General features: G+C 50.3%; 1 protein-coding gene across 5 annotated transcripts in view; it reads left to right on the top strand.

The window, feature by feature from the left end:
- CARS1 (cysteinyl-tRNA synthetase 1) overlaps nt 1–13,761 on the top strand; it is a 406,480-nt gene that overhangs the window by 210,301 nt on the left and 182,418 nt on the right. For all 5 annotated transcript variants that reach the window (XR_013608861.1, XM_078682918.1, XM_078682921.1 and 2 more), the window contains one exon: nt 813–942. Coding sequence is in view for 4 of the 5 variants with exons in the window: in XM_078682918.1 (XP_078539044.1) it covers nt 813–942 (130 nt within the window). In the remaining variant the exon portion in view is untranslated. The remainder of the gene's footprint in view (nt 1–812; nt 943–13,761) is intronic.

Genomic DNA, 13,761 nt, shown 5'->3' with positions numbered 1-13,761 from the left:
AATAATAAAGAAAACCTGCGTGTTTGATTATTAGTGATTTCAGCATTGTAGGTCTTGAGGTTATGGTTAATGTTTGGGATGACATTAGGTTACTAATGTGGTTAGGGTATGGGGTATGATTTTGTTTAAGGTTGTGTTTAAGATTGCTTACAGGGACAGAGCTCTGGTTATTCACATGGTTAAACTCAGTGCTGTTTCTATTTGGGTATATATTTAGTTAATAGTTAGGGCTCTTGTAAGGGATTTTTGGCAGGGGGGAGTTTTATATAGCGGGAGCTCAGCCCGAAAGTATGGGAGCACTTTAAAGGAGCTTACTTTGGAATTATTCTTCATAATTGTTAAAGCAGTGTAAAATACATATTTCTTGGTAATAAGTTCTTAATTGTTTCTTCATAAATGTATATCTCCATATATGCATTGTTTATAAGCAAATATAATATGTGTAATATAGCACATGTAGTTGGTAGATTGTATAAATTGTTTTGTTTCAACTTTATTTTCCATTGTTTTATGAATTGAGTCTAATTCTAATACACAATATACTCCCCTAGCTAAGAAATCTACGAGTCACACCGATTGCTAGTTTGTAAAGCAAATTAGAGTAGCTCAGGATTTTTTGCCTTTAAATGATAGACAATTTGCACTGGGCAATAACAATGGTGGACTAACTTATGGTTGTTGTTCGTATTGGGTGCATTTTCTGTTTCTGTCTTTGGAAGATTGTGACAATATAAATCAGTGTGAACGGTTGGTACCAAATACATTATATTTGTATCACCTAATGCTGTGTTACATTTTTGTTTTTGCTACAGGCTTACTTTGAAAATGATCACTGGGTTCGTTACTTCCTACATACTGGTCACTTGACGATTGCTGGCTGCAAAATGTCGAAATCTTTGAAAAACTTCATCACAATCAGGGATGCATTGAAAAAAAATACAGGTAACCACATTTCTCTATAGCAGGATGACGGAATTTTCTACCAGAGTTTAGTAGATGTTAATGTAAGATTTTAACAGCTTGCACTGGAGTGGTAACTGTTTACTTTGTTGTCGCATACCAATAATAATACAGGCCTTTTTGTCATATGTTAGCATTTTTCATATAAAAGTCCGCAAGCATCTTATTTTCAGTTGTATACTGTGGAACTTAATATTCCTTTTATAATTTGTGTTTTTTGGTTTAAATTAGTTTTATTGGTTTTAGAGAAGAACAAATACATTGCATTACTGTAGTAAGTCCACAAGAGGTTGCTAATGGCAGACTGAAATAACCACTTTACGTGAAGCTGAGTATAACATACTGGAGCGTTCCGGCACCGCAGATGTCCTCGAGTAGTGCCGCTATGACGACTTGTGTATCTAGACATGAGGCTCTCGTGAACACAGGCGAAGAACAACAAAGCAAACAGGGCCCTTCCCCCCCCCCCCCCCCCCACCCCAACCAGTGTGCCGAAATGTGCGATTAGGTAAAGCTCGTCTGTGGAACACTCACGGTGCCCTTGGCTTGGACCCTGCGTCAGCATGGTCTGCATCTGTAAGGCGTAGTATGTGGTATCTGGGGCATGTTATTTCGTTGAATTCCCTGGATAAGAGTGTTAACAGTGGTTGCCAGATCGTGTGGAAGGAGGCCGTGGACTGCGTGAGCGTAGCCTGAATGCGTTCCATCCCCAGTATGTATCAGAGTTTGTGCAACCAACCCGTGTGAGTTGGCTGCGTGCTGGTCCCCCAAAGAGACAGTATGTGTTGGGAGGCTGCCTGTAATGCTAGACCCATTTGTCGCCCCTGGTGGATTTCAGCGAGAAAGTAAGCCTGTTCGGGAGTCCCAGAATGGTGTATGTTGGAATTCGAAGGAGGTGTCTGTCATTGAGAACAGACGTCCAGTAAGCCGTGACCTCTTTGCAGTCCCATAGAAGGTGCGTCAGGGTACCTTTCTCGTCACACCCCCTCCAACAGGCCGAACTGCGGGATGGGTTGCCCCTGTGTAATCAAACTGGGGTCAGGTACCAGTATGTTGCAAGTTTCACAACCGTCTCCCTACCCGCCGTGTTCCTAGCCGTGTGGTTGGCCCTATAATATACTGATTGCCACTCCTGGGTCGTAAGCCTTCTCCCCAGTTCCTCCTCCCATCGCCGCTGACCGTCCGAACGATGTATCCCGGGGGATGGATAAAGCATCTTATAAAGATCTGTAATTAAACCGCGGTCCGACTCTTTGGTAACTAACCATTTTTCAAATCCTGTCATTCGCCTACCAACTAAGGGACTAATCTCAGGCTGTCTTGACCAGTGCCGGAATTGGAAATATTGAAGAGCTGCGGCGACACAATGTCGTAGAACTGTGACAGTGTAGAGAATGGTAGAAAGCCCTCCAAATCAAAAAGATGTCCTGCCGATCTGCAGCTGGAACCTCGTCATTGTGGAAACATGTGGGCGTCCATTCCTGGGGCGAAGTCCGGATTGTCGAGTAAGGGAGTTAGCGGGGACGGGAATGTTGTGAGTTCTCGTTTAGTAGCCACCGAGTCCCACACCCCCAACACGGTACGTGTAATGGGTGATTTCTGGAGGTGGCACGGTCTATGCGCGCGACAGAGGAATGGTATTTTCCATAATGAGGTCCGGGCCATAGCCCTGTCTTGGAAGAGCCATATCTTCTCTGACTCAGGCCTGTACCATTCAACCAGATATCTCAATTGCGCCGCCTGAAAGTATTGTTGCAAGTTAGAGATCCCCAGGCCCCCCTCGTCCATCCCGCGAAAAGCTAGATTTCTGTGCATTTGCAGTCTCTTCCCCGCCCAGACAAAGTGCTGTATCGCCTCTTGCAGGGTCCTGATATTCCCCGCAGGGGGTAACACTGGAATAGTCTGGAAAATGTATAGTATCTTGGGGAGTGCCGACATTTTTACAGCCGCGATCCGCCCCAGCAAGGACAATGGTTGTTACTGCCACTTCCTAAGATCGCCTTGGATCTGCGAGGTAACTTTAGCGTAATTTAGGGCAACCGTCTGTTCCGTGGACGGCGTGAGGATGATTCCTAAATAGGGAAGTTGCGTTTGGACTAATAGTCCCAATTCGTACATGGCTGCTTCCTGTGTTGCATGGGAGTTTCTGCCGAGTGGCAGTACCAGCGACATCCCTTTGTCCATCTTGAGGCCCGACACCATACCGAAGGCCTCCACCTCCTCTAGAAAGACAGGCACTGACCGCCTAGGATTATCGAGCGCCGCCAAAATATCCTCGGCGTATAAGCTAATTGAGTGCGACTCTCCGCCGAAGGTTGTGCCACGAATATTTGGGTTGGCTCGCACCCTTTGTGCTAGCGGCTTGATATAGAGCGCAAAGAGGAGGGGCGAGAGCAGGCACCCCTGCCTAGTGCCGCATTGGATTTCCAATGGACGTGAACCCGATCCGTTGATACGGATCCGTGCCTGTGGGTGATGGTAGCAGCTTGCAACCCACGCTCTGCAGCATTCCCCAATACCAAAGTGTACCAGAACCTTCTCGAGAAAGCCCCAATCCACGCGATCTAACGCTTTCTCGGCGTCTATGGCTAGGAGCGCAGAGTCTGATTGTTGGTAATAGCTTTGTCTATTAAATGAAGAATGCATTCGGTATTGTCGCTACACTGTCTACCAGGGATGAAGCCCGACTGGTCAGGTTCTATAATCCCCAGGAGACGTGGACCAAGTCTTGAGGCTAGCACCCCCATGAAAAGTTTGAGGTCTAGATTGAGTAAGGAAATCGGCTGGTAGGCGGCGCAATGGGTGGTATCTTTGCCCGGCTTAGGCAACACTATGATGTCAGCCTCCAGCATGTCAGGTGGGAAGGAACCGGGACCCTGGAACGAATTAAAAAGTTTGGTAAGAATCGGAGCGACTACTGGGCAGAAAACTTTGTAAAAACCTGAGGAGAAGCCGTCAGGGCCTGGCGATTTCAGGGCTTTGAGACGGGAGATTGTAAACGTACATGATTCACCGCCTCGGCGGGTCTCGGGCTCAAAATTCCACGGACTCGATAATTCTCGTTCCGGTGCCTACTCGACTCACGGGGTCACACTCTGCAACTCTGGGCAATAGCTTGCTTAATCTCCACTACGGCCCCTCGCGGTGGGATGCCTGGCTTTCACCTTGTGGACACCCTGCCGGGGTATCTCACAGGGGAATACCAGGACGGGTTCCCTAAGCAAGCGCTTAGATACCGTGTCGGTGATTTGCGCTATATAAATACATGTACGTATTCCCTAAATGCCTCCGCAATTTGTGCCTCGTCATGGATCTCCTCCCCGTGCTCATTGTGTAGGGTTGAGATTTTAGAGCGCTGGACTTTGACCCAAAGTGCACTTGCCAGGAGGCATCCCGTTCTGTTACCACCCACATAGTACATATGCTGAACCCTTGGGGCAGCATATTCGGCCCTTTCTGTGTTTAGACTTGCCAGCTGAGCCCTTGCGACTTTTAGCTGTTTCCAGATTCTTGGAGCTCCCGTGCGACTGTGCACCCTTTCCAATTCAACCACTTTGGCCGCTAGGGATTCCCGCTTGTTTTTGCGGTCCTTGACCTCCGCCGCTGAGATGGCTATTAGTTCTCCTCTCACCACCGCCTGTAGGGCCCGCCACAGGCGTGTCCGGCCGGTCGTTAAGCTCGATATAGTCAGTGATGCGTTTGTGGAGTTGCTGGACTACCTCCTTTTGTTGCAGGAGGGCTTCCTCAACCTCCACCGGCCCGGTGATGTCTTGGTGCATGGGACTCTAATCGCTATTTCCACTGCATCATGATCTGAGATGGCAGCCGAGATGATGTCCACGTCCTCTACCTGAGTCTCCAGCTCAGAGGACCCTATGAAGTGGTCCAGTCTGGCATACGTGTGGTGCACATGAGAATAGAATGTGTAGTGTGAGGTCTGGGGGTGCTTAACTCGCCACAAGTCCATCAGCCCCCTCTGTGCCAACCAGCCTTTCCCTGCCGCTGAAAGTGCGCCTGTGTTGCCAAAGCGATGGCCAGATCTGTCCCTCTCCTTATCCATCACCAGGTTGAGGTCCTCACAGGGGTAGGAAACGTCCCGGGGTGCGTAAAGCCTCCGACAGGGCATTTTTTATAAAGGGCTCCTGACTCGGTGTGGCGCCGCGGCCAGGGCGACTGACGCTGGAATCTGGGGATCAGGGTTCGATCCCCGGCTCCGGCCGCAGGTTAGCCCAGCACCATGTGACTCTGGGCAATAGCTCGCTTAATCTTCCCGACGGCCCCCCAGCGCCTAGAGACCCTTACGGGTGATTGTGCGCTTTACAAATGTGGACTTTTACTTTACTCATATTAGGGGTATACAGGGATCCCACTGTCAATGTCATGCCACCCACCTTAATGCTATAGGCGAGAAGCCTGCCTTTAATCTCCCCAACCTTCTCTCCAATTTGACCGTGAAAGTGTTTTGCAAATAAAATCGCAACCCCCACCTTTTTGTCAGAAGTTGGGGAGAAGAACTGTTGAGGGAATGCACAGGACCTCTTCCTATGCCAGTCTTTGGTGAGTAAAAGGGTTTCTTGAAGTAAACTTATAGCGGCGCCCGAATTTTCAAAATATGATAGGACCGCTCGCCGCTTAGTGGGGTTATTAAGCTCCTTCACATTCAAAGTAAGAACCTTCAACGTAGCCCCAGACATCTCATCACAGAAGTGTAATAACTGCACATTCTGGCATAAGCCTCTCGCGCTGCCCCCGCATGTGGGCCTCGGCCCCTATCGGCACACTGGTTCCTTCCCACCCTCCCCTTCCCTGCAACGCACCCAAAACCCGTCCCCCCCCCCCCAACCAGCCTCACTCCTGCCCCCCTCCCCAACAAACCAACTGTTAAATGGTGCCTCTCCACTCCCCGCCCTAACCCCAACACCCAATCCCCCATGGCACCTCATAGTCCCGAGCCAGGAAACTCATATCACAGGCCCGTGCTGAAAAGACATTGTAAAGCGAGTAACCAAGGCGGCCTCCTGCCCGCGTCCCCCCGGTCAGCGTTGGTGCAGTGCGTGCGTGTCCCCCTCACATTGCCAGCTCAGTCCGTCGGTGATGTGTCCTTGGACACTTCCTGGATGGCCATGGCTCTTTCTTGGGTCTCGGTGGCCACATCTGGTTTCAGGTCCGCTCCAGGTGATCTCCTTCGACCTACTCTCTGCCATCCTCCCCGCGAGGGTTGCTGGGATGGTCCCGGTGAAGGTTGACTGTCGTCGCGTTCAATGCCTAGCAAGGCGCAAGTGTCCTGAAGAGATCGCAGCTGTTGGAGAGTTCCGTTCCATTTAAAGATCAGTCTAAAGGGATGTCCCCATGAATGCGGGATCCCCTTGTCTCGCAGAAACGTTGTGGCGACCCTGAACGCCTTTCTCTTTTGCAGTGTGATGGCCGAGAGGTCTTGGAAAAGGACCACCGGGTAACCCTGGAGCAGGAGAAGTTGTTTTCGTCGAGCTTCACGCAGGATTCTCTCTTTGAGGGGGAAGTCAGGTAAAAAGGCCAAGATGTCTGGAGGTGGAGCAGGTGCGCGTCTCGCCAGCCCCACCCTATGTGCCCTGTCAATGCGGACTTCCAAGGTCGCTGGCCCCCCTAAGATCTCGTTGAATAGGCCTTGTAAGTATTCAGTGATATTCGCCCCTTATGCTTTGGACGGGACCCCCCAGACCCGTATGTTGTTGCGCCAAGATCTGTTTTCGAGATCCTCAGCGTGCGCCTGGAGGTCCACCTGTTGATCGCGAAGGCGGAGAAGTTCTTGCTGTAGCTGTTCGATTTCCTCGCCTTTGGTTTGATCCGAGTCCTCGATTGCTGCTACCCTCTCACCCAATCCGTCCACGTCTTTGCGAATCTCCTGAACCTCTCCACCAACTTCCTGCTTTAATGTATGGAAATCGTCTCTCAAGGAATTAAACAGGGTCTCCAGAAATGATTTGGCGATGGGCATCTCCCCATCTCCTGAGTCCGTTTGGTGTATTATCGTGGTCTGGGGGCGGCCCTCTGTCCCCTTTAGGTGGGCCCTTAAGGAGCATGTCCGTTAACGTGCGCTCACCTTTCTTCCTAGTGCTGGCCATACCAAGCAGGAAGCCTATGGAACTGTGTCTGCTTTGTTCTGTGGAGCACTATGGGACTGCTCTTCCACTTGCAGTCACGGTATAACCAGAGGGGGGAGGGCACCGCACCTGGCCCTCGTGGATCTACCCCCGCGTCCCTGTGGGGGCTGTGTGATGATGTGGGTCGGGGGGCGAAACCGCGCCACCAACTTCTGGGTCTCAGCAAGGGGTCTTGGCCTCCCTGTTGTTCTGTTATGGCCTGCAGCTGTCGGTCTGCCGGGTGTGCCTTTGTGCCTTGCCAGTCACCAGTGTCCCGGGGACCCTCGCGCCAGTCACCTTGTGTCGCCTCTCACTTGGCTGTGGCCCACCTGGTATCGCTGTCTGCTCTTCCTCCACGTCATAGGCCCAGTGCGAGAGGGCCTGTCCATAGACCGCAGTGTTCCAGGACCAGGCGCCGTCCCCAACACACTCCCAAGGTAATGGAGTACCACAGTCAGTCCCGTAAGGCAGCGCCCGGGCCGCCGCTTTTCTAGTGTAAAGCGGTACAAAAGAGGGTGGTGATGGACGGAGCATCTGAACCAATCAAACACTCACACCCAGTCAACAGGTCTGGGTTTAATCCATCACCGTTCTTTAGCCCAATCTGCCACCCCACTTCTAGTGTAGGCCTCAAAGCCCCGGCCTGGTGTTGCTCGCCTCCGCTCATGTTGCGACTCGCCTCCCGCCTACGGGCAGCGGGGGCCTACAGTTTGCGGCTTGCACCGTTGCAGCCAATATGTTTCAGCCGCCTTCCAATGGGGCGATTCCACCCCGGCAAACAAGCCCAAGGCTCACGGGCACAGAGTCTCTGTGGCTGCTCGTTCCTTGGCACCGGCGTTCCGCAGGCTATGCCGCCATTTTATGTCGTCTGAGCCTGCCCTCACGGGGCACCATTGCCTCTCTCGGGTCCCAAGATCACCCGGGGGGTCTGCGCCTGCCGTGCGCTCACGCCTCCAATACCTCTCCGCTCCCCCAGGCCACGGGATGCTGGCAGGGGTTGCGGGGGGGGGGGCAGCGCCCAGCTTGCCGCGTCCTCAAGGCCCCGGCCTCAATTTTCGCACCTTCCCGTGGGACAAGGCCCTCAACCTACTTGCTGTCCACGGAGGGCTGCAATCAGTACCCCGCTGCCTCACCGGGGCGCGCTGGCACCATCGCAACCCAGCTGCTCTTCAGCGCGGCGATCCACCTCCAGGTGGCACACCGGGTCTCCATGCTAGGGCACCTGCACAGAACCCGCCATGAAGTGCTCCTGCGTTCTCCCAGTCAGGATGCCATTTTGTGGTGCCTGGGCCGGGCTATATACCGTCGTCGCTGCCTCTCCCAAACTTCAAAAGCAACCAAGGAACAAGCGCCAGCTGTGTGCTCATTACCACACCAACTCCCGTGCTCTGAGGGGGCGCTTTAGGTGAGATTTGGCTGATGTTTTTTTTTCTGACTGATCTGCACTGTGTCTGTGCTAACCAGGCACCAGTGCCAGTGCTCGGTCCATAAAACAAAGTCAAAAGATCTAATTGTAAAATAATTGGCACACATTTTGGCACCCCTGTAAGTCCCTAGTAAGTGGTACCCCTGGTACCTTGGGCATGGGACCTAATAGGGTCCCTAAGGGCTGCAGCATGTATCATACCACACTAAGGGACCCCCCATACAAATTGTATGCTGCCTGTAATTGCAGACTGTGTGTCATGGTGCAAACAATGCGTGAAAACATGACATGGCACACTGTGCCATGCAAAAGTAACTGCATATAATATAAGTCTCCCCTACAGCAGGTCTTATAGCCCTAAGGCAGGGTGCATTATATTACATGTGAGGGCATGTCTGCATGAGCAGATATGCCTCTGTGCTGTCTAGTTCAATTACTAGATGGTACAAGAGAACAGGGAAGCCATCTTAAGTATCTGTACGGGGCACTGGTCATTAAAGGTTCCCCAGTTAAATGATGGCTTTATTGACACCTGTAGTGTTTGGTATCAAACACCTTGTCTTAATAAATCTGTACAGTTGCCAGTACAAGATTTATTATGACATGCACCTTAGAGGTGGCCCTTAAAAAACCTACATCTATCGAGTGTGCTATTTAACTGGTATCGTCCAGCCTGCCACCACAGACCTGTTTAGACTTCCTGCAGGTAAGGACAAGAATAATGCCTGCTCCGGAGGAATGGGTTCACACCTCCTCCAGCAGGATGGCTTCTGATTTAGCATATCAAGTCGAGGGGCTTCAAAGCCCCTGCTGCCTTTTATATGTGACCCCGGCCTCCCCCAGACCTGGGAGATGCCACCCCCTGACTGGAGGCCCATTTAGCACCAGGGCAGGCAGGACATTAGCTATGTAAGTAGGTGTGTTGCACCACCAGGCTAGTCTGACCTATAAGGTGGGCTGGCTGATATGCTCCACGAAATAAGGATTTCACCTTCTTGTTTTTAGTGGAATTAGGAACTCTGGGACAGGGATATGCCCACTCCCCACAGGAAGTGGTCATATAGTGGGCTAGTGACTACAAGGGTAAGTAGCACATTGGTTTCTACCCTTCACTCCCTTTAACACCCTTACTTTTAGTATTTAGGTGGTCCCTTGGCACCAGGAACTCAGATTTGACTGACTAAAGAACAAGGAGGACAAAGAAGAGCTGAAGAACGCAAGAAAGTGAACTAGCTGTGGACTTGGCATCAAACCCTGCCTGCCTGCTCCTGTCCCAACAATTGAAAATACCCAACTTGTCCTGCAGTTGTGCATTCTCCCAGAGCCTTGGAGGCCTGCCAGCACTTCGACAACCAGCCAGCATCTCCCTTGAAGTGGAGGAGCCAAATCCGTGCAGCCTGCAGGCACGGACTACACAGCCCAGTTCACTGAACTGCTGACCACCATCACAGTGACCTCCTGCTGGGCCCCAGCTGAGTGTCCAGGAGGTCAGCCCTGTCGATCCATCTAGTCTTTGAGATGCTGATCCACTCCGAAGGCTCCCTGCACCAATAGCTGAGGTACCGGAGCCTGTTGCAAGCATCAAGGCTTGTTTATGTTCAGTCCTAACACCGCTGCTGCCAAACCTTGCCTGCACATCGAGGGACTTCACCAGAGGCGAGCTCCATGACAGAAGTCAACTTTCTGTGTTTCTTTTCTTTCATCTGCAGGTACACCGAGAAATTTGAGATCCTCAAACATGCCAACCCACTGGAAAAAACACATGTGAACTCGAGCCCCCAGCCTGAGTCCATTGAAACCGATGGTGTCTCCGTGGACCTGAGACCCTTAAAGCCGAGCCCTCCTTTGGGTTCTGCCGGACTGGTACCCTGGTCCCCACTTGCAGCCTTTCTTTGCAGGTACTGTTCCCTAATAACTTCAAAGCAAAGCGTTCAAAGCTACAACTGCTGATAGCACCTCTGCACCTGGACACCCAAGGGCAGGTAACCTTGAACTCTTTTTCTTTTTTTATCTGATTTTCTTTATTGCAATTTTAGAAAGAGAAACAATACAACAAGTGGAGGGGTAAATGGAGGGCACGGTATAAAAGCAAATAACAGTACAAGCAAAGACTTCATATTAACCCAGCAGTAAAAGGTTACAGTGACCACAAACGCAATATGACATTACCCATGTGAAGTGCAGACCTTGGTCCAACCAGAGAGAAGTGAATGGAAGACCATGATGTCTCCAGTTGTCAGGCACTCTTATAACAGGGGTAGAACGGAACAGGTGAAGACCGGGCATCAGGGACAACCATGTGTGTTACTAGAGAGGGTGGGAAGAGGCGTCATCGGGTGGCGCGAGCCGAGCGGGCTACTCGTATGACTCCAGTGGTGCAAGTCAATCTGCCTTTGATATGTTAACCTGTGTTCCCAAATGTCTGTTAGGAGGGAGCGAGGAGGCGTGAGCTTCCAATGTGCGGAGAGTTGCTCATGACAGTAGGTCGCATCCTGCAGCCAATCCTCCACTGTGAGAGCAGGTCGTCTCCACCAATGAATGGTCACCTGCTGTTTTTCCAGGAGTAGGAGTATGGCAGTGAGGCAGCGGACAACAGGGTGGACATCTTTCACATAACCCAAGAGGCCAGCCAGAGGAATTTGAGAGGGGGTGGCCAGTGATTACTATTACTACAGTAGTCTGTGATCACAGTGCGGATCATGTCCCAGAACACTGCGTCCTGGATCGCTACAGGGAGCATCCTTCAGGTAAAGAAGTGTGGATTTGACTACGGTAAGGAGAGCTCTAGCAGAACAGGGGCACAGTCGGAAAGGGCGCAAGGCATGTGTCACCCCCACCCCCGAATAAGGGTGGGCCAGGTGATGGTGTCACAGGAGACTAGCCAGTAATCTATATGTGACAACACATTTTGTAAAGTAGTAACACAAGTGCCCTCCATGCTGGTCTCATGCGTGAGTCGCCAGATGTCGTTTAGGTAGTTATTGTGTATGTGTGTGGAGTTGTGCCACTGTGTTTGGACTGGGAGGCCTAGGAGCACCCGAGCGATCCACAGTGCTGTCAAAGACCACGTTAAAGTCTCTCCTCCCAAAAAAAGGCTGCCGGGCCCAGGCTAATGATCAGACGCCAGACCTCAGAAAAAAATTCGGGGCTATCTGTGTTGGGGTCGTATATGGAGCTCAGTATGGCGGGGTATCTGTGCAGTGTGCCAGCGAGAAGGACATATCTTCTCTTGTGTTCATATAGGGCGTGTCGCAGCTGCCAGGGCAGGCCTTTGCGGAGTAGTATTGTCACCCCTCCTTCATATTTAGAGTAGAGCGAGGTGTAAGTGTCAGCGCACCAGCCCGTGTGCAAGTTAGGATGCAGTGGACGGGTAAAGTGGAGCTCCTAGAGGAAAAAAATGTCTATGTGGTGCCTATTGAGATAGGTGTGTAGTAATCTGTCCTTTCTATGGTCATTTAGCTTGTGGATGTTCCAGGTCAGGCATCTGGTGGTGGTCATTATGCTGAGAAGAGACGGAGACAATGATGACCTTGCCAGTCGCGTTACCACAATCATGGTTTCTGGACACCTGCTCCTCCCACCAGCCAACAAACAAGTTTGCAAACTTGGGGGCGAAGCAGGTGCCCATAGCCGCCCCAAATATTTGTGTGAAATATTCATCCTCAAACAAAAAGATATTGTTCAAAAGTTGGTGAACTCCATCATTTGATTGTGTTCGGCAAACCTTAATTGTCTCTTATTCAAAAAGTGTTGCAGGGCTTTGAGACCATCATCATGGTTGATACAGGTGTAAAGACTTGTGAAGTCCAGCACCATCATCTGATAAGAGGAATCCCACATTACATCTTGAATTTTGTTAAGGAAATCCTTTGTCTCCTTTGTATATGACTTCAGTTCCAGCCCAAACGGAAAGAAAAAATGATCTATAAACATTGACAATGTTCAGTAAAACTTCCCTGGGATGAAACTATTGGTCTTCCGGGAGGACACTTGTCATCTTTATGTAGTTTCGCGAGGTGATACTCGAACAATCGGATTCATATTCCTCAGGAAGAGATGTTCATCCATCCCGAGCATAGCCCTCATATGCCACTTCTTGATGAGGGTTTCATATTCTTGCACACTTTCCAGATAAACATCACATGTGGTTTTCACATAGTACTTCCCGTCAGAGAGTTGCCTTAAAGCTTCATCACAATACATTCTCCTGGTCTGTAACACTATGTTACCCCCCTTGTCAGAGGGTTTTATGGCTATGGATTTGTCCTCCAATAGATTATCCAGAGCAGCCCTCTCTTCTTTCGTCAGATTGTCCTTCTTGGTACACTTGCCCTTATTACGTCTGAATTTCAACAGGTCCCCAACCATAGCTGCAGAAACGACATCTATAGCGTCATACGGCATCTGCGGTACAACTTTAGACTTGGGTTTAAAGGGACTCTCTTGCATTCCCTGTTCTATCCCCGCCTTCTCCGCTCTCATTGCCATGTCTCCCTCAGAGTTACCCGAGTTCTCCAACTCCATATGTACATTTTGTAGGAGTTGAACTGCTGGAAAGTCATTGCACGTAAGTAGGTCAGTCGCTGTTACTCTCAAAGGAGTTTGATTTTTTTTTCTTCAGGGTGAGTCGTAGTCTAAAATACTTTTGTAACTTCAGTTTTCGAATGTAGCAAAAAAAATCAATTCTTGTTTGTGTAAATTCTAGATGACTCGTTAAACAGGTCAGTCCCAATGTTAGTACTTTAGTTTCATGGTCTGTGAGCTTTTTAGTAGTGAGATTGACCACTGTAAGGTTCATGGTGTTTATTGTTTCTTGTCGAACTTCTTCTTGCAGGTCCCCCAGGAACCGGCTCTTCCTCTTCCTGTCCCCGCCTGCTCTCCGCGTTCTCTGGTCACTTGTTCGGGCGGTTTGTTTTTGCCCCCTCTCAGCCATGAATGCCTGATTATCCGGAATTCGTCGTAAGAAGGTGTCGTTGTTTTCACACCCTTTCTGGAACTGCCAGCACGGTCTTCACCTGAGTCCGTTTCAGTTAAATCAGATTCCGATGTTTCCACTCTCGGGACCCCTGCCTGTGTTTTTGTTGTTTGCTGCGACAGTTCTTTTTTCCTGGGACCATCATATCTCCGTGCACAGGTCAATACCCTTCCCTGAAGGTAATCATGTTCCTTGTGATCAAATTTCTCCTGCTTCCTTGTTTTTATCTTATTTTCATATTTCTGCAGGCGTGATTTCATTTGTGCCAGACGTTCTTCCAC

Source organism: Lissotriton helveticus, chromosome 3_1 (assembly GCF_964261635.1).
Source record: "Lissotriton helveticus chromosome 3_1, aLisHel1.1, whole genome shotgun sequence".
In the NCBI taxonomy this organism is placed as follows: domain Eukaryota; kingdom Metazoa; phylum Chordata; class Amphibia; order Caudata; family Salamandridae; genus Lissotriton; species Lissotriton helveticus.
This window is presented reverse-complemented; position numbering and strand designations above follow the sequence as displayed.